Raw genomic sequence first — 20170 nt, 5'->3', positions numbered from 1 at the left:
TGTTGCACCGGGACATGGGAGGGGGGCAATTTCTGAGTAAACCCACTAGATAAACGAGACTATGCCACCGCGTGGCGTCCTGGAATGAAGAAGTTGTCTTGTTTCTCCAGCCTCGTGACGCCGCGGGGCCAAAATGTGCATCATAGATGTTATATAAGTAGTTAAATAATACATCTTAAAAACCTAGAATGGTAATAGCTTAAAATTTACTGTCAAAAGATCCAAATCAATATGAAAGCATCCAAACATTCCCACCTCCCTTTTCTTTTCAATGAAACTTAGAAGTTTAGCGCAGACCAAACTTTAGTTTGATCCAAACGACCAAACAGCGGTTTCATTTAACAGCCGTCCTTCAGCTTTAAGGGCAAGTAAACCTGGCAGTCGTCTGCAAAGCAACAGATTTTGGTTTATAGACTTAAATCTGCTTTGCATCATGTGTTTGTTTTGTCCTGTGAAAGCTGTAACAGTATCTGGTCCGCCAGGACCAGGCATACTGAGAAATGATCTCTTTTACAGCATCTTGAAACCAGTCAGCAGATTAAAAGCTTTCCATCCTCATGACTTCTTATAAGAACGATTAGAGGCATTCTTCTGCAGAATAACCAGTAACTTCAATGATCTTATTATATGGTCTAAGATGTAGGATTACAGAACCACTTGCAGACTTTAAGTCCTCTGAAGCAGGAGTGGAAGCGAGAAGAAAAGAACAGTAAAAATAATCATCTCAACAGGCTTTTGCTTCATGTTTTACAAGCTTGGTCTTGTAAATAACCCATTATTGGCCTCCTCTGCTTGTATGCTAGGTGAAGAAAAGCAGCAGAAATTAAATGAGAGGCGAAGCACGTCAACAAAAGACCTTTTTATATCGACTTATTTACAGTTTAACTAGCTGCACATGAGCAGCTTAGTTACTTAAGTGTCTCCAAATGATTAAATCTACTACTGACATGTATGTCTAGGACTCATTCATGGCACCAGCCAGCATAATGCAGCCACTACAGAAGGTATTAAATGAAGTATAAGATAAGAGCGACTCATCCTGTTTGATTTATTGTATATTTAACCCGGGCAGATCAAATGAATAATCCTGACCGCCTGCCAAGTTCAGCAGAGTCTGAGTCAGTGTGTGCAGCTGCAGGCAGAAGCCCGGTGTCATGATGGACTAATCTCTATTCACACACTGTAACGCACCTCAGGAGGGGCAAAAAGAGAGGAACTGAGTGGGAGGGTTGGAAAGGTGAAAGCGTGTAAAGAGAAAAACAGGCAGAGAGGAAAAAAGAGGAGCGACAAAGAAAGAAAACACTGAAAAAAGAGAAAAAGTGATTGTGTTTCCACCAGGACTGTGTGTGAGAGGAGGAAGAGATGAATGAAGGAGCATTCCTGTCTGCACGGTAAAGCGAGCTGCACGAGAAAGAGGAAAAGCGCTTAATGTGAAATCCAGATGCCGTAGGGACCAACAGAGGGTCAAACTAATCCTTTCAGAGCTCTCCATCCCGTCTCACTCTCTCCTCACAGACCTCGCTGGCGTTACAAGTCAGCAAACATCAACAGGACTAAAACATCAGCTCTTTATACTCCTGCTTCTTGTAAAGTTCCCATCCTGCAGGTTTTACTCTCCCTTTTCTCCTAAAACTCTTGGTTTTTCTCTCTTCTCCAGGAATTTCCAGGTGAGTTTCTTTCAGTTTTTATCCTGACCGCTTATAAAAAGATGGAGTTTTTACTTTCCTGGATGCTGTTTGCTGCTCTTTTTGGGCTGTTTAGATAAAAAAGGTTTTGTTTGCATAAATTTACTCCAGTTTTCTTACAGGATTCTTTGGATTGTGGTTGTTCAGTAGCTCCCCTCATCAGCCGCATGATAAATAACTTCAAGTTGTTTGTTGAGGGTTAGAAAGTCAAAGTTGCACATTTAGAAATGTACATTTTGCATCCAGTTTTCTCATGCAACCAGTCTCACTGCCAGCAATCTGTTCTTCCGTTTGTGTTCAGTGAATTAGCAGCAAAGAACAGTTTTGACATGGAAACTGTTTTTCAGCTTGCAACTTGCTAAAACTCTTCTCAGCTGTGTACTTTACGGTTCCTGTTCTGTAAGCAGATCCTTCAGCAACGTGTGTTTATCATGTCAACAATAAGCCCATCAGGCAAACACACGCTCAGCAGAAATTATTTCGTTTTTATTGGACAAACCGCTCTGTTTTACTAACCAAAGAGGAGGCGCCGGCTTTCAAAGAACAGCTGCTGAAATGCCAAAGCTATTAGAGATCCTCACAAACAAACCGAACAAAGCTTTGGAAATGGCAGGAAAGTCGTCATTTTCTTCTGTAGAGTTTCTGGGGGCTCTAGAAAAACACGATAGATGTCACTGTGTCATCCAACGAGTCCAGAACAGGAAGTTTTTAGGTCAAAAAGTTACGTAATGCGTCTTTAAAGTTGCAGATAAACGCAGGTAAAAACATAACCTCCATGGTGGAGGGAAAAAAAACCTTTAACTTCCTGATAAAGAGCTGAAAAAGTGATTAAAGATCCCTTCATCTGGGAGAGAAACACATGAGATTACAGACCTGCGTGGAAAACATGTGGAACTCTGATGAAATGTGTTATCATGAGCAGAGCAGCTGAGACTTGGCTGGCTGTCGGCATCATGTTTTAGACATAAAGATGGATTGGCCTCATTCCGACATTCTTAAAGAATCCTCTGGCTTTCTGAGATCGACGCGGCTCTTCCAGCGCGCCATCATTGGCTGGTGGAGCTGCATGCCAGCTCGTTTCTTTGCTCTGTTTCCAGAACATGCTGCACAAGGCGGACAGAGTAAACGGTCAGGAAAAGGTGGAAAGACTCTGCTCCTGTTCTGTAATTGTTTTCATCTGGGAAACTCTCATTAGTTTCCTTTGCAATCTGACTTCTGTTTCTGCTCGTTTACGTCGCTCCTCCTCTTGTTTATCTGTACTTCATCCACTCCTTCATGTGTTTAACAAGGCCGTGAAGAGGGAAAGAAAGCACTGGAAGTGCAGCATTGGGAGAAAGCAGTTCTACTTTGATAAGACGGATGTTAGATGTTTGGATGGTGCTTTTAGTGGCTCTTTATCTCTACCAGATGAAAGCCTTGGCGTCAGTTCGAAGTTTCTAAGAAAAGCCTTTTTATACCTCCATTGCTGTTCTCTCTTTCTACAGTTTCATTTGAGACCTTTCATGCTTGCCTACTCTCTTGATTCTTTTTTTTTGTTTTGCTTTTTGTCTCTTTTATAAAGTACAAATAAGAAGTAAAATAAAGAAGCTGTTGTAACTATAATAGGGAGCACATACACTGGATGGACACCTTTACTGCTCTATAAAACAAGTATCACGGTGGAAAAGCAGGTTTATACTTTACTTTCCTAACCCTTAGATTGATCCTAACTCAGGGTTGCTGCCCGGCAGCTATAAACTGCACTAAGCATCCTTTCAACATGTAATTTAAAGCCAAACATATAACTGAACTCAGGTGGAAGGAACCTGACATGAATATGAACCATATCCAGTCAGGAACTTGCTTTGTAGCAATGTTAACCATGCGATTTTGGTCACATAAGCAACCTGAAAACACGGGCAGGACAACATTCTTGGACATAATTCTTCTCTGCTGCATTGTCCTTGACCGTAACCGTGATTTTCTAACAACTCCACAGCTCCCATTTTGTACTTGACCTTTGACTTCTGACCTCCTTGTGGAGGACGTAAGAGAAGTACGAGGCCAGATCAGTCTCAATACTCAGAAATGCACACATTCTGTTACACAAATGCACATGCTCTGGTTCACAAATATCATTTTGAGGAACATTTCTAATATATTCACAGATAATACAAATTGCTTCGGTCATATAATAATGATGTTTGGCGTTTTTTTCCTTTTTCCTTTTAGCAATTTTGACCTGTGATGTCAGGGGAGTCTCTGACCGCACAGATGTTCATAAATAAGAAGCAGGTTTTAAATGCACGTTCAGCAATTCGTATTATCTGTGAATATATATTACAAGTGTTCCTCAAAATTATATTTGTGAACCAGAAAGTGTGCATTTCTGAGTATTGAGTCTGATCTGGCCTCATAGAGAAGACTTCATCTCTCCGTGGACAGAAATTCTTTTTATCATTATTTCATCAGTTATTTATGACAAAGTTATGTTTCTGTTTTTTCATATGAAGAGATTTGGCTTTTAATTAAACAATTATTTGAGTGTGGCTGTGTTGCTTTCACCTTGAATGTTGCAGGTAGATGCAACATTCAAGGCCCTAAAACAGCCATTTTGCAGTGCTGATTGGATTAATACTTAAAGATACGCTGAGTATGAATTACTGACATCCAGTAGTACACATGGGCAGAGAAATTATTTAAAATGCCAAGCACTGGTTGTTTTCATCTGTGAGTGGATCAGGTAACAGTTAAGCAGCAAGGAGCACATAGCATTTAGCCAGTTAGTAGCAAAAAACAGTTACCAGGAAGTAGCAGATAGCAATTAGCCAAGACATACCAGATAACAGTTACCAGGAAGTAGCAGTTAGCAATTAGCCAAAAGGTAACCGATAACAGTTACCAGGAAGTAGCAGATAGCAATTAGCCAAGACATACCAGATAACAGTTACCAGGAAGTAGCAGTTAGCAATTAGCCAAAAGGTAACCGATAACAGTTACCAGGAAGTAGCAGTTAGCAATTAGCCAAAAGGTACCAGATAACAGTTACCAGGAAGTAGCAGTTAGCAATTAGCCAAAAGGTACCAGATAACAGTTACCAGGAAGTAGCAGATAGCAATTAGCCAAGACATACCAGATAACAGTTACCAGGAAGTAGCAGTTAGCAATTAGCCAAAAGGTAACCGATAACAGTTACCAGGAAGTAGCAGTTAGCAATTAGCCAAAAGGTACCAGATAACAGTTACCAGGAAGTAGCAGTTAGCAATTAGCCAAAAGGTACCAGATAACAGTTACCAGGAAGTAGCAGTTAGCAATTAGCCAAAAGGTACCAGATAACAGTTACCAGGAAGTAGCAGATAGCAATTAGCCAAGAAGTAGCTAACCAGTTGCACCCAGACAGACCGCTAGGATCTGATCCGCACAGACCGCTAGGATCTGATCCGCCCAGACCGCTAGGACCTGATCCACCCAGACCGCTAGGACCTGATCCACCCAGACCGCTAGGACCTGATGCAGCTCCATGTTTTCTAGCCTCTGGTGGAAAGTGAGACATGTTTTTTTTAAAAGGTCTGATTTCTGCACCGTGAACATTGTCTCTATCCAGGTTAATGTTGCCACCCTAATCAATCTCTTGCTAGGTTTATAATAACATCACAGTCTCTGTTAAATTTGAAATCCTCCCACTTTCCTTTCATACACCCACGTCTGCCTCCCACACACACATGTGCATACAGCTGTTAGGTAAATCAGCCTCCCTGTTGGGATGAAACTCAGGCTGAAGTGGAAACCAGAAACCCCAAACTGGCCTCTAATGACTTAAAAAATGCATGTTGTTTGTTTCTACCTGCGATGCCTCTCTGTCGCCTCTCAGACGTGTGTGGGAAAGAGGTTGTATGGGAACTGCATGTTAAATCCTTAAATGATCATAAAAACATTTAAATCAGCGGATCGACAGCCAAACCACCTGGAATTATAACAAACCACAACTGAAAGGTTGCCAGTTGTTTCCCACTCAGCTGAATATGCTTCCAGCTACTGGTTGACATTGAGACACATGACGTGTCAGTCGTGTACGCAGAGATGCACTCCGAGTTTTGATCTTGTTGGATATAAGAGGATTTCTGATTTTCACAAGAAAATAGTGCAGAATTTGTCAACGCAGAGGGCAAATAGTTTGCTTTAAGGAGGTCTGTTTTGTCAGCTGTGGAGATGTTTAACTCTTTTTATAAGACCTCCTAATTCCCACAGCGTTAATGCTTCTTTCTTTTTTCTTTGCTCATTTAATGTCCAACTCGGCCTGGGGAAAAGAGGTTTAATGTCATGCATTTTGCATTAGATTATGATAATTTTTCTCTTTAATCACCGCTGTCTGAACCTGAAAATGACATGTAAATCTAAGATTAGAATTGTGTTTTTAAATGTTTTAAAAGGCTGAATATTTATCTTTAAAGCATGCAGATTTAATTTTTCTTTGGATAAATTATGATTGTATACTTAACTGTCTGAACTCATTGCTCATGAACGAACCAGCTCTAAGAGCTGATTCTTTGTAAAGACCAAGAAGAACCGATTCCTGACTTAGAAAGCCGAATCATTAGAAGAGGTGGGACTTTATTTTGACGGATATGCTGTGTAGTCAACAGAAAAGATGAGGATCATGCTGCCATGTAAAGGAGGAAATACCTCTTAGAAGGCAGGATACAGACCGGTTACACAAAAACGGCTGGAAGACATATTTAAATCAAGTATTCAGAAAAAAATAGAGAAATTAGTGAATTTAAAGTCTCATAAATATCATTTATTTACTTTATTTGCTTGTCGTGTTCTGTGTTCAGTTAATTGTTTAAACATAATTATGTTTTATATTAACAAAATACACAAAAAAGGCAGTTATGAAGAAAAAAAAAAGATTACAAACAAACAAACCAATCATAATTGCTAAATTAGCTGAAAATAGAAGCTTTGAATGACACCAAAGAGCCAATCGGGAGCCAAAAGAGCCAACTCTTCTAAGAGAGTCAAGTCCAAAGAACCGAATCTCTGAAAATAGCCGTACTTCCCAACTCTAATTTGGATCACTTTCCAGAAATATTAAACACAATTAATCTAATTCTTATTATTTATTAAAAAGGCAAAGCTACTGGAGTGTTTCAGTTTCTGATAATTTATGTTTTACCCTATCTTGACCTAAAATTACGTGTTACTAGTAGAGTACTAAAGATGGCCTATTCAGATATTTTTAAACCAGGATAATATTCTTACAAACCAAATGAAGCTTACATAACCGGGACATTTCCAGTCACAGCAGACCCTTCTTTATGCTGGGAATAATGGAGCTTTCAGCACATCAGGAGTTTATAGGATGGATAACATCCATCAGGTCATTGATTAACATTAACCTAATGAACTCATTTCTCCCTGCAGGTATGTTCATGGCGTGATCTGACAGCCATCAGTCATGGTGCTGCGGTGGTGCACCACACATGCCTGCAGGTTGGCTGCAAACTGGTTTCCCCTGCTTGTGTCGTCACTGCTACTGCAAACGGTACGGTCGTCATCATCCTTGCTTTCATATGAAGACTGTGAGTAATGATGGTAATCACAGCATATTTAATGTTAAAAATGAACAACCGTGGCAGAACGGTGGGGGAGCGGTTAGCACTGGGGCCTCATAGCAGGAAGGTCGCTGGTTTGAGCCCCGAGTGGCCTTTCTGTGTGGAGTCTGCATGTATGTGTGGGTTCTGTTCAGGTACTCCAGCTTCATGCATGTTAGGTTAATAACTGTGATCACTTATCACATGTATATCGCTTTGGATTAAAGTGCTAAATGACTGCAGAACAGAACAGAATAAAATGACAGTAGCACTGTAATGGACTGGAGACCTGTCCAGGTGTACCTGCCTCTCGCCCAGTGATTACTGGGAGGAGCTCCAGCTTCCCGTGACCCTGAACTGGATTATGTGGTTAAGAAAATGGGTGGATGTAGTACTGTAATAATTAGAATAGCAAAGCGTTGTCTAATCATGCGGTTAAGGGCCGTAACCAGCTTTCACTAGCGTTGCCACCTGTCAGAAATGAAAATAAGGCCCAGTCCAGGTGGGTGGGGCGCCCAGCAGTGGACGTAAAAGAGTGACAAGTAATCAATTAATCTAACTTAAAGACTGAAATTCTTTATTAGCAATGAATAATTCTTTGTTGTGCAACATTGTTGGTTATAAAGTGTTGCTAGTTAGGCTTCATAAAGCTGTGATGACATGGATCTCTACTCACATATGAGGAAAATATATAATAAAGTCCCGTATGCACATTAATTAGCTACTGTGTAATTAGTTAAATCTTGTTAATACTGTGTGATGGATCACATGACAACAGCACCAGTGGCATTTAAAGATTTCTGTGTAGAGTGTGAAACAACACCTGTGTTACTTCACCTGGCGTAACATGGAGGGGAGGATAATTGGTTTCAATTCAATTCAACTTTATTTGTACAGCGCCACTTCACAACAATGTTGTCACAGGGAACTTTACATACACATAATTTCAAGCCAATTCATACATATCCTATAATATAAACCAACTGATTGCATCAAGTCATGACTTGAATCCAACCCCCCATCCTGAGCTGCACGAGGCGACAGTGGGAAGGAAAAAACTCCCCTTTTAACAGGAAGAAAGCCTCCAGCAGAACCCGGCTCTACAAATATTATATATTATAATACTAATAAAATAATTTATTGAATGATCACTGAACACAAATTCCTTTAAAAATATTGACATAAAAACAGATAAAGCTTTAAATATTTTAACATAGAAAATGCAAAGCCTATATTTTATTAATAAATGTTACCCTATACATTTATTTAGGTGTGTACTTGTTAACTTTTCATCCATTAAAAACAAATTTTTATATATGGTATTTATATAGGCTAATACAGTATATAAATAAATGATCCTGCTCTCGTGATGCTGTTAGATCATTTTCCCATTTGGACAAATTTTATCTCTCAGTCTGATCTTTATTCTGACTGTTTCAACACACATATGAGAAAATCTTTTCACAAATGTTGGAACTCGATTTTTAATTTATCTATTAGTATTTTATGCTGAATTGTGGCTGATTTTAAAGGTAAACATAAAAAACATCCCATTTCTTTAAAATGATATTTAGAACATGAAACCCTCATAGCATAAAATGTGTCATTTTATTTATGATACCTTTTCATTAAAAAATATGTGTTAAATGTGACTTAATTGGATTTTTTTTTTTTAAATGTGTGAACCACAATAGTGGCATCAAGCAATCAAACTGCCTTTAAAATATTCAAATCCTTAAAATTTATTGTGTTTGTTATCTTAGAGCAGTTCTTACAATCCTCTAACAAATACATGCTGAAAAGAACTGAAAAATGCTCATTTGAACAGTTTTACTACAGCATATGGTCTCTGAAAGAGGACATTTTATTGATAAAACTAGGTTTATTAGTAAGAGTTTACTTTGTAAATAAAGAAAGCTGCTGTGATAAATATGGAAATCTTTTTAGGGGTGGCCAATAGGGGTGTGTTTGGGGGTCCCATAAAGCAGTCATGTTTAGGGCACCCAAATGGCTAGCAACGGCCCTGAATGACTGGGAGTCCACAGTTTCTTGTCTTTTAGATAAATCAGCAGTAAAATTTCCAGATTTTGGTCTCACTTTTTATATATTTTCTCGTTTCTGTCTCTACTTGCAGATTTTTATTCATATGACTTTCCTTTCTTTGGTCTTCCTGTCTTTGTCAATCCTGCATTTAATACATCCTGTAGATGGTCCATGCTGGTCCACCCTGCCCTCGGAGCTGCAGCTGCCCAGGCATTAAAGAGGTCCACTGTACTTTCAGACATCTCACCACCATCCCAAAAACCTTCCCTAAAGGCACAGAGAGGCTCAACCTGGGGTAAGGCTCGATACCATCACATGAAAACAGAACGTCTTCTTCTGCTTGGTTCACTTTTAATAACTTATTATGGCATGAATCCTCCAAAAAAAAAAAAAAAAAAAAAAAAGTCATCCTGCCCTTAAAAAACAAAATACACAACAACGATACGTAAGTAAGAGTGAATAAATCAAGCATCTGTTGTAAAGCAGAGGTATAAGAGCTTATCTCCTGCATGTGGAGCTAAACCGAATTTAATCATTTCCATGTGGAGCTTTGTTTTGTGGTTGGAGCTTTCTGCTCTGTAACATGTCTGAGTAGCATCCCAGCCACGGTTTTCTGCCTTGTCTAACAACTGGAACACAACGTATGCTCGCACGGCAAAAATCCTGGCGAGTCGTTCATCTCTGGAAGTAAAACATGAAGCATTACTGGAGGTATTTAATCAGGAAACATGCTGAAGTCTTTAGGAGACAAACCGTCTCCATGTGGACTCCTGTAATGTGGAATCACTTCTCACTGCACTCAAGATGACCCCCCCCCCCAAAAAAATTCATATTTCAGGCACTTATCATACAGCATATTAGCAGGTAAATATTGGCATAAAATATGTAAATAGTCAATTGATCAATCGATCAAGACTTTATTTGTAGAGCACTTTCACACACCACAAAGTAACCAAAGTGCTGTACAGGTAAAATAAAATAAATTAACATTAAAAGCACTAAAATAAAGACAACATAATAGTTAAAAAGACAGAAAAGACGGAGTGGTCCTGCTGTCCGGAGTTAAAAGCAAACATAAAAAGATGAGTTTTCAAAACTCATTGTGTACATACAGTATATTAGCAGGTAAATATTGACAGAAATACGTGGAAATGTGGAAAAAGTGTAAATATATAAATAGTTTGTTCCATCAGAGTCCTGCCTCCTGTAAAAGATTCGGTTCTCTTACGGCGTGTTCACACCAGACGTGCTGATCGCTCGCCGCTGGTCACTAAACTGTCACTTTTGTGTCCAACGCCCAAAACACTCCTGCTGCGTTTGCAGCTTGTCTGGAGCGAGCGGAAAACGCAGTGGAATAGAGAGGGGGGAAAGGCGGAGCTTTCCTTCTGGTCAGTTTGAATGATGGCGGAGATTTATTTAATAAATAAAGCTAGAGAACGTCGTTGTAGGGCGTCTCAGTCTGGGTTCACCAGATAAACTGCAGGCGTTGTGTCAAAAAAAAGTGAGCAGTCGTAGATGACTGGCTTTGCACAGACCGAAACGATTAGCTTGTCCTTCATTTTCAACTTCCTCCCGCTGAAGAATGAGCCGTGACGTAGATTGCTCTGATTGGTTGACGCTCCGAGTCAAGCGGCAAAAGTTCAGATTATCCATCTCTGCGTTACACACGTCAACCTTACAGAACTTTTTAAACGCTGCCCAGATGATGGTTCAGTTCTACACATCTCCAGGACCCGTACATTTGCAGGAATCAGGGACGAGCAGGCCGGATAGACTCTTCTCACCCTGGACATGGACTATTGGAGCCACTTCCCTCTGGCAGAAGGTTACGGTCCAGTCAGACCAGAACCTCTCACCATATAAACAGTTTCTTCCGCTCTGCCGTCAGACTCATGAACAGTTATAATACCTGAGCTGGACACTTTCTAACTCCAGTCACTTAAATAAGTCATGTCTCATCACTTCTGCATGTCTATGTACAAAATTACTTTTACCTTTACTTTTTATTATACATTTTTAACATAAAAAAGTATGTAAATATGTTCATGTCTCTGCATGCCCTTACATTATTTGTAAAATAGCTGTATTTCTACTTTTGTATTATTATTATTCAGCGTTTTTATTATTTTTATTATTCAGCACCTTATGACCAAAACAAGTTCCTTGTCTGTTAATTGTTCAAAGATAATGGCAATAAAAGTCTCTGATTCTCGACACCTCCACATCGACTTTACATGTAAACCCGACGCTTTTGACGCTCAAAACGCGTCTGCTGTGAACGTACCGTTAGGAATCAGTTCTTCTCGTTCACTGCAGAGAACTGGCAGTTAGAGTCGGCTCGTTTATGAACAACACACCGTTAATTATAATTCACATCGTTTATGATCACCCTCCTACTCCTGGTTCAGGACTGTAATGAAAATTACCAGATTATGTCAAGAACTGTGTAGAAGAGAAGACATGTGGAGGAGGACCAAACAGGGTCTAACTTTCTAAAAGCCAGACCACCCTGAAGGGGGGGTGAGGGGACTCTAATGTACAGCTTTTGTTTGCACCAAATGTGTTTGCATGTGTTGTTTACACTCTGGAGTTAACTTCCTTTCAGGTTCAGAGAAATGTGGGTGAATTTACTTCTGTAATAAATACAGATGTGTATCATCTCTTTGGGAAAATGAAACAACCATGACACAAAGATTCCAACTGTCAGATATGTACGGTTAATATCTGGCTTCATGTAGTCCAGTCTGACATTTATGTGACTCAGATGCTTTTTAATAAAAGTAAACAGTAAGTAGAGCTGTGGCAGCATTTCAGGAAATGACCATTTGACATTATGACTGTTTTAATATCTGGGATTATATTGTTATTTTTATTGACATTTATTGGTAGAAGAATTGCGTCTTTACAGCTCTTACTGAGACAGACTCACTAAAACAGGACAAGAGACGATGGTAGCATCGTCTCTTGTCCTGGAAAATACAAAACTGGGCAAAGAGGTCGAGATGAGAGGGGGCTGGATGATTGACGGCCATCAACTACAAGCTAACTGAAGCTAAGAGCTAACTGAGCCTGAAGCTAACATGAACTAACCAGCTAAAAGAGGAAGGCGGGCTAAAGCTAAAGCTAAAGCTAAAGCCGTTAGCCGGCTAAAAACTGCGGTTGTGCTACACTGTCCGGTTGTCGGGTAGCTGTCCATAAAAATGACATGCCCTCAATTATACCAGATTTCTAAAAAATTAAATTACATATATGCAGAAATTCTGACAGTAACTTTTAATTAATTCTGCTTTTAATTACTTTAATATGATTTATGATTTTATTGGGATTTTTTTTTAAATATTTTCTTTTATGCTTTTTTTGGGCCTGTTTTTACACCATCTGTTACACTTTTAATGTTTCATATAAAGCACTTTGAATTGTCTTGTCCATGAAAGGTGCAAATAAACTTGCCTTGTGTTGCCTAAGTTGCAAAAAATTCACTCCGCCCACAGTTGTCATGAAGGCAAACCTGACCTATTAAACCTAAAATGTTTTTTGTACCAGGCTGTAAACATGTTTATTACTGCTGTAAACATGTTTATTCCGGCTGTAAACATGTTTATTCCGGCTGTAAACATGTTTATTCCTGCTGTGAAGTTGGTCTTTTTAACATGGGAGTCTATGGGGATTCGCTCTGTTTTGGAGCCCCTAGTGGATTAAGGGGGAACTGCAGGGCTTTACTTTTAACCAGCAGAGGTTGCTGCTTGATTCTTCTGCTTTTTGCATGTTTAATTGGCTTCAACCTGTCAAAATATTTGCTTTGTAAACAGACGGAACTCCAGCATGCTGAAGGAGAGCAGCAGCTTTCATTTTGGTGTAAGAGCCGAGCATCGACCCCGCCGGGGTTAGAAGTTCACTCCCAGCGGGGAAACCTACTAAAATTTTTGCATTCATGGTTCTGAAAGTGAAATGCTTGTGATATATTGTGAGTTGGCTGTTTTTATGGATGGTAGTTGGAAAAAAGCAAACGCTGGAATCTCCCATATGTGGGAAGGATATCTGCAACCTGGGACCCCCACAACCAGCTGCTGTGTGGATCTGAGGAAGCAGTCCTGTTTCCCCTTCGCTGACAGGTCTGACGCACCGGAACATCTATCAGACGCTGACAGTTCCTGCCAGCAGATACTGGGATTTGTTACAGGCTGTATTTTTTTGAGGGCGTGACCTTTGGTTCATGTGTCGGTGGCATGAACTCCCAGTAAAAGGTTTTGCAAAAGTCTTTGTGTTTTGGCAGCAGTCATGATAATATACAGACGCAATCTGAACAGAAGTCATGGAGACGGCCCGCGGTAAACTGTCTGAGATCGCTGTGAAGGAAACGCATCATGTTAATTCTGCTTCTCATGATTTCCACATCGTAAAGCTCTGAAGAGAAGAGGGCAAAGGTCACCTGAGGTGCCTTCTTCTCTTTTCCAGGTTGTCCTTCTCTCCGTCTGTTTTCCAGGCTGTCCTTCTGTTTTCCAGGCTGTCCGTCTGTCTGTCTGTTTTCCAGGCTGTCCTTCTGTCTGTCTGTTTTCCAGGCTGTCCTTCTGTTTTCCAGGCTGTCCGTCTGTCTGTCTGTTTTCCAGGCTGTCCTTCTGTCTGTCTGTTTTCCAGGCTGTCCTTCTGTTTTCCAGGCTGTCCTTCTGTCTGTCTGTTTTCCAGGCTGTCCTTCTGTTTTCCAGGCTGTCCGTCTGTCTGTCTGTTTTCCAGGCTGTCCTTCTGTCTGTCTGTTTTCCAGGCTGTCCTTCTGTCTGTCTGTTTTCCAGGCTGTCCTTCTGTTTTCCAGGCTGTCCGTCTGTCTGTCTGTTTTCCAGGCTGTCCTTCTGTCTGTCTGTTTTCCAGGCTGTCCTTCTGTTTTCCAGGCTGTTGTTCTGTCCGTCTGTTTTCCAGGCTGTCGTTCTGTCCATCTGTTTTCCAGGCTGTCCTTCTGTTTTCCAGGCTGTCCTTCTGTTCATCTGTTTTCCAGGCTGTCCTTCTGTCTGTCTGTTTTCCAGGCTGTCCTTCTGTTTTCCAGGCTGTCCGTCTGTCTGTCTGTTTTCCAGGCTGTCCTTCTGTCTGTCTGTTTTCCAGGCTGTCCTTCTGTTTTCCAGGCTGTCCGTCTGTCTGTCTGTTTTCCAGGCTGTCCTTCTGTCTGTCTGTTTTCCAGGCTGTCCTTCTGTCCTTCTGTTTTCCAGGCTGTCCGTCTGTCTGTCTGTTTTCCAGGCTGTCCTTCTGTCTGTCTGTTTTCCAGGCTGTCCTTCTGTTTTCCAGGCTGTCCTTCTGTTTTCCAGGCTGTCCTTCTGTCTGTCTGTTTTCCAGGCTGTCCTTCTGTTTTCCAGGCTGTCCTTCTGTCTGTCTGTTTTCCAGGCTGTCCTTCTGTTTTCCAGGCTGTCCTTCTGTCTGTCTGTTTTCCAGGCTGTCCTTCTGTCTGTCTGTTTTCCAGGCTGTCCTTCTGTTTTCCAGGCTGTCCTTCTGTCTGTCTGTTTTCCAGGCTGTCCTTCTGTCTTCCAGGCTGTCCTTCTGTCTGTCTGTTTTCCAGGCTGTCCTTCTGTTTTCCAGGCTGTCCTTCTGTCTGTCTGTTTTCCAGGCTGTCCTTCTGTTTTCCAGGCTGTCCTTCTGTCTGTCTGTTTTCCAGGCTGTCCTTCTGTCTGTCTGTTTTCCAGGCTGTCCTTCTGTCTGTCTGTTTTCCAGGCTGTTCTTCTGTTTTCCAGGCTGTCCTTCTGTCTGTCTGTTTTCCAGGCTGTCCTTCTGTTTTCCAGGCTGTCCTTCTGTCTGTCTGTTTTCCAGGCTGTCCTTCTGTTTTCCAGGCTGTCCTTCTGTTTTCCAGGCTGTCCTTCTGTTTTCCAGGCTGTCCTTCTGTCTGTCTGTTTTCCAGGCTGTCCTTCTGTTTTCCAGGCTGTCCTTCTGTCTGTCTGTTTTCCAGGCTGTCCTTCTGTCTGTCTGTTTTCCAGGCTGTCCATCTGTTTTCCAGGCTGTCCTTCTGTTTTCCAGGCTGTCCTTCTGTTTTCCAGGCTGTCCTTCTGTTCATCTGTTTTCCAGGCTGTCCTTCTGTTTTCCAGGCTGTCCTTCTGTTTTCCAGGCAGTCCTTCTGTTTTCCAGGCTGTTGTTCTGTCCGTCTGTTTTCCAGGCTGTCGTTCTGTCCATCTGTTTTCCAGGCTGTCCTTCTGTTCATCTGTTTTCCAGGCTGTCCTTCTGTCTGTCTGTTTTCCAGGCTGTCCTTCTGTTTTCCAGGCTGTCCTTCTGTTTTCCAGGCTGTCCGTCTGTTTTCCAGGCTGTCCTTCTGTTTTCCAGGCTGTTGTTCTGTCCGTCTGTTTTCCAGGCTGTCGTTCTGTCCGTCTGTTTTCCAGGCTGTCGTTCTGTCCATCTGTTTTCCAGGCTGTCCATCTGTTTTCCAGGCTGTCCTTCTGTTTTCCAGGCTCGTTTGCTAAATAACCATTTCCCTACCTGCCTGACCCCCCAGCAATCCTCTGCTACCTGTTCATCACTGCTTCTGTTTATCTTCTCTGACCTACAGTTATAACAGCCTGACAGAGGTGGAGGGGTCAGAATTCAGGTCACTACGGCAACTGGAAATGCTCATGTTGCACGGCAACGACATTAGCATGGTCCACCCGGGGGCGTTCTACAGCCTGAGGTCTCTACAGGTATCGTTTTTATTTCTAATTTCTTTTTCTTCTTTTGATTTTGTTTTCTTTTTTTTTTTATTTAATTTTTTTTAATATATTTCTTCTTTTTTTTAAGCTCTGATTATATTTTCTCTTTTTTTTTTATATGTTTGCATTTTAGCAGTCATAAAAAAAAACTTTATTTGACAGCATAAAGTTACACAATAAGGGCTGAATTGAGAGATTTTTGTTTTCTTTATTTTTATTTTTTCTTATATTTTTCATACATATTTTTTTTTAGCTCTTTTATTACATTTTCTCTTTATTTTATTTTACCCATTTGCATTTTAGCTGTAATAAAAAACATATCTATTTGACAGCACAAAGTTACACAATAAGAGCTGAATTGTAAGGTTTTTGTTTTTATTATCAATGATATTTGATTAATTCTCCAACCAACTTTGGTTTTCTGAAGATCCAGATGAATAAAGGTTTTCATCCAGATTATATTTATGACATGATGGCTTATGATTTTTTATAGCCCTTTATTAAAGGGACATTGTGTAACATTTACATCCGCCTGACGTCGGAATCGTCGCTACAATTCTAACGCATGCGCGTTCTGGCGCCTCACTTTCTGAAAAACCATAGACATCATATATACGTAGACGCCGCATTGTATCACGCTGCCCATACGAGCTGACGTCTCATCGCGCCGCCATCTTGGATGGGTCTCCCATGCGCCTCCAATGCATTTATTTGTAAGGTGTAGGTCCAACCACGACAAGAACGCCACGGATTTTTACCTGATTTTCCTCAGAGTTTGGTTTGTTACAAAGGGCAGAGATATTGTTATGATACAGATCACTGTAAAACATTGAAAAACAACGTGCTTTTAAGTTAAAATATTTTGATAAGTCCAATAGTTTGGGATCACTAGCTATCTAACTATCCCTTAGTTCTGCTGCGATAGGTTTAGACTGCCGAGGGACATTTCCTAGTACACAAGAGCTGCTAACTTTCCAAAAACCTTGGAGTAAGATTTGATGAAGACAATCCAAATTTTGCTGGATACAGAACAGCAAGACATTAAACCCAGGATGTTTCACTTTATGTAGGTCTAATAATAAAATATAGCACTCAGAAGTAACATTACATTACATTTTATATATACATACATACATACATACATATATATACATATACATACATACATACATACACACACATATATATACATACATATATATATGAAATGAAAAGTACTTTATTAATCCCAAAGGGAAATTCAATATTATAGTATATACTAATTAACTTGAGGGGATCTTGTTCCGGAGGCTGATGGCTGCTGGCAGGAATGATCTTCTGTATCTTTCAGTCTTACATCGGACCTGAAGAAGCCTCTCACTGAACACACTTTGTTGTTTCATCACTGTGTTGTGGAGAGGGTGTGAAGAATCCTCCATCATCTTCATCAGCTTGTGCAGCATTCTTCTTTGGACAATCAGCTCCAGCGGCTCCAGAGTTACTCCAAGCACAGAAGCAGCTTTCTGGATCAGTTTGTTGATTCTCTTCAAGTCTCTGGTTCTGATGCTACTACCCCAGCAGATGCTGCAAAGCTGACTGCACTCTCCACAACAGACTTATAGAAGATATGCAACATCTTGGTGCAGACGTTAAACCATCTCAGCTTCCTTAAGAAGTACAGTCTGCTCTGACCTTTCTTGTAGATGTAGTCAGTGTTGCATTTCCAGTCAAGTTTGTTGTCCAGCTGAACTCCAAGATACCTGTATTCCTCCACCACCTCCACCTCCTCTCCCAGGATGGAAACAGTGCTTTGTTTATTCTTCTTCCTCCTGAAGTCAACAATCATCTCTTTTGTTTTGCTGCTATTATATGCTATTAATATGAGATGATTGTCACCACACCATTTAACAAACTGACTGACCAGTTCTCTGTACTCTGCTTCTTGTCCATCCCTGATACACCCCACAACTGCAGAGTCATCAGAGTATTTCTGCAGATGACAGGACTCAGAGTTGTACTGGAAGTCTGAGGTGTACAGAGTGAAGAGGAATGGCCAGAGTACAGTTCCTTGTGGTGCACCAGTGCTGCTGACCTCCATCTCAGACACACAACCTTTCAGTCTCACAAACTGGGGTCTGTTTGTGAGGTAGTCATAGATCCAGGTGGTTGTGGAGGTATCCACCTGGAATTTATGGAGCTTCTCAAATAACAAAGCAGGCTGAATGGTATTAAAAGCACTGAGAAATGAAAGAACATGACCGTCAGAGTGCTGCCTGAATGGTCCAGATGAGAGTGTGCTCTCTGGAGCAGGTATATGATGGCATCTTCAACCCCAAGTCCATTACGATATGCAAACTGGAATGGGTCCTGAAAGGTGTTTACTTGCACAGCACTGGGACTCTATTTTGTCTCAGACTGGTGTTGAAAAGTGTATATTATAAATATATATATATATATATATATATATATATATATATATATATATATATATATATATATATATATATATATATATATATATATATATATATATATATATATATATATATATATATATGTGTGTGTGTGTGTGTGTGTGTGTGTATGTGTATTTGTTCATTTAGGTTTATTTTATTCTTCATTCATTCTTTGTTAAATGTAATGTCTTCTCCCCACTTGTTGTCTCATGATTGTCCTTTGTGCAGTACATTAAATCCTCCAGCGCTCTGCTTCGTTACTCATATATGCTACGCTTTTTTTTCTACTTCTACTTTTTAACCCTGTGTTGCCTCTACTGGGTTCTTGGTGTGTAGGAATAATTCTAATAATAATATAATAATTCTAACAATTCACTTGCATTCAGGAGATTATTCACTGTGTTAATATTATTTATCAACCAATTATGTAGGAAAAGTGTTTTTTTAGTGTGTAATATATACGCGTTGTTCCACAAAAAAGTTTTGTGGGGAAACTACGTTGACGCTGCAGCAAAACTTGACAGCAGAGACCCATCCAATATGGCGGCGACGCTGGTTCACTCTCCATGAGGCGTCTACGTGTATATGATGTCTCTGTGAAAAACAGGCATCGTAACGACGGCAGCCAACGTGTGTAAAAAAAAAAAAAAAAAAACAAAAAAAAACCTCGGCAACACCGAGAAATAAATATATATGACTATGGTAAACACAACCGAACGAAAAACGTTTCTTTAGGCTAGTTTAGGCAGCGCATTTTACTTACTTGTCCAGAAGAAAGTTGGCAACTTCGGCATCCCTTTTAAAATCCTTCTCCGTCTTCAGCTCCTTCCACCTGGAGAAAGCTAGTCCGATGTTGATCCTTGTTTTTTGTATTTCCTGTTCACGCTGCCTTTTAAGTGTCCTTTTGCGCTTTCTCGGCGATGGCGAACAGGGCTCCGTGCCGCATATCCGTGGTCCTCCATCTTTGTTAGTAACAATTTAACAGGATTTTCCCCGCTGACGGCAAACCGTTGGTTCTAGCAGCTTTAGGCGTTTTAATACGGCCAGTAAAATGCCTAATTTAGGCCGTTGAAAAAAAATAATTTGATCTGAACTTTATAATGCAGTTCTTGGATTAACTAATGAAGTGGAACGCACCTGGAACTTTATAGCAAGAATTGGCGATTATTTATCCCGCCGTTGGGGCCGTTTGTCCCTTCCCGGAGGCCGTATCATTTCACCATTGCAGACTGTCATGGCGCGCCCTGCTGGCTTACCCGCTGAACGGAGAAACAAATCTAAAATATTTCGTTTTATGTGAATGTGTCGGGCTTCTAACGGAGGTCATAATACACCAAAGATAACGCACGTATAAATGCAGAAATCAGTTTTGGTCAGTTAACAACAAAAAATCCTACTAATGTCTCTTGAAGCGCATAATATCAGCCCAAAGTGATTTAAAAAATTAAATCCATATGAGAAAGCAACAATAACAAGTAAAAACTTCAGCTGAATAAAAGGTCAACTTTATATTAGAATAGATAAGACGTGTTTTCCTCTGGTTCACCTCTGACTGCAAATACATGTTAAAACAGCCACTCAACAAATAGGTAGTGTTTTATTGTAAACAATCAAGCAGTGACGTACAGAAAAAACAAAGTTCAAACATACTCGATATACCAAGAAACAAACAACAAATATTTGAACATTTAACTTTTTTTTTTTGGCATTTAGGCTACTCACATGTCACACCAACCCATCTTCTTAACTTTTTGTTCCAGTCGAAGGTCGTGGGGAAGCAG

At 40.4% G+C, this 20170-nt stretch overlaps 1 protein-coding gene across 1 annotated transcript in view; it reads left to right on the top strand.

Moving 5' to 3' along the window:
- Positions 1 to 1552: 1552 nt before the first annotated feature.
- The window catches only part of LOC306763416 (matrix-remodeling-associated protein 5), a 36494-nt gene continuing 17876 nt past the window's right edge, over positions 1553 to 20170 (top strand). Inside the window, exons 1-4 of the mRNA XM_079250208.1 lie at positions 1553 to 1667; positions 7089 to 7209; positions 9466 to 9596; positions 15816 to 15945. Of these exons, the coding sequence (XP_079106334.1) occupies positions 7123 to 7209; positions 9466 to 9596; positions 15816 to 15945 (348 nt within the window). The 5' untranslated portion in view covers positions 1553 to 1667; positions 7089 to 7122. The remainder of the gene's footprint in view (positions 1668 to 7088; positions 7210 to 9465; positions 9597 to 15815; positions 15946 to 20170) is intronic.

This window comes from Telmatherina bonti, assembly GCF_933228915.1.
Source record: "Telmatherina bonti genome assembly, chromosome: 12".
Lineage (NCBI taxonomy): Eukaryota > Metazoa > Chordata > Actinopteri > Atheriniformes > Telmatherinidae > Telmatherina > Telmatherina bonti.
This window is presented reverse-complemented; position numbering and strand designations above follow the sequence as displayed.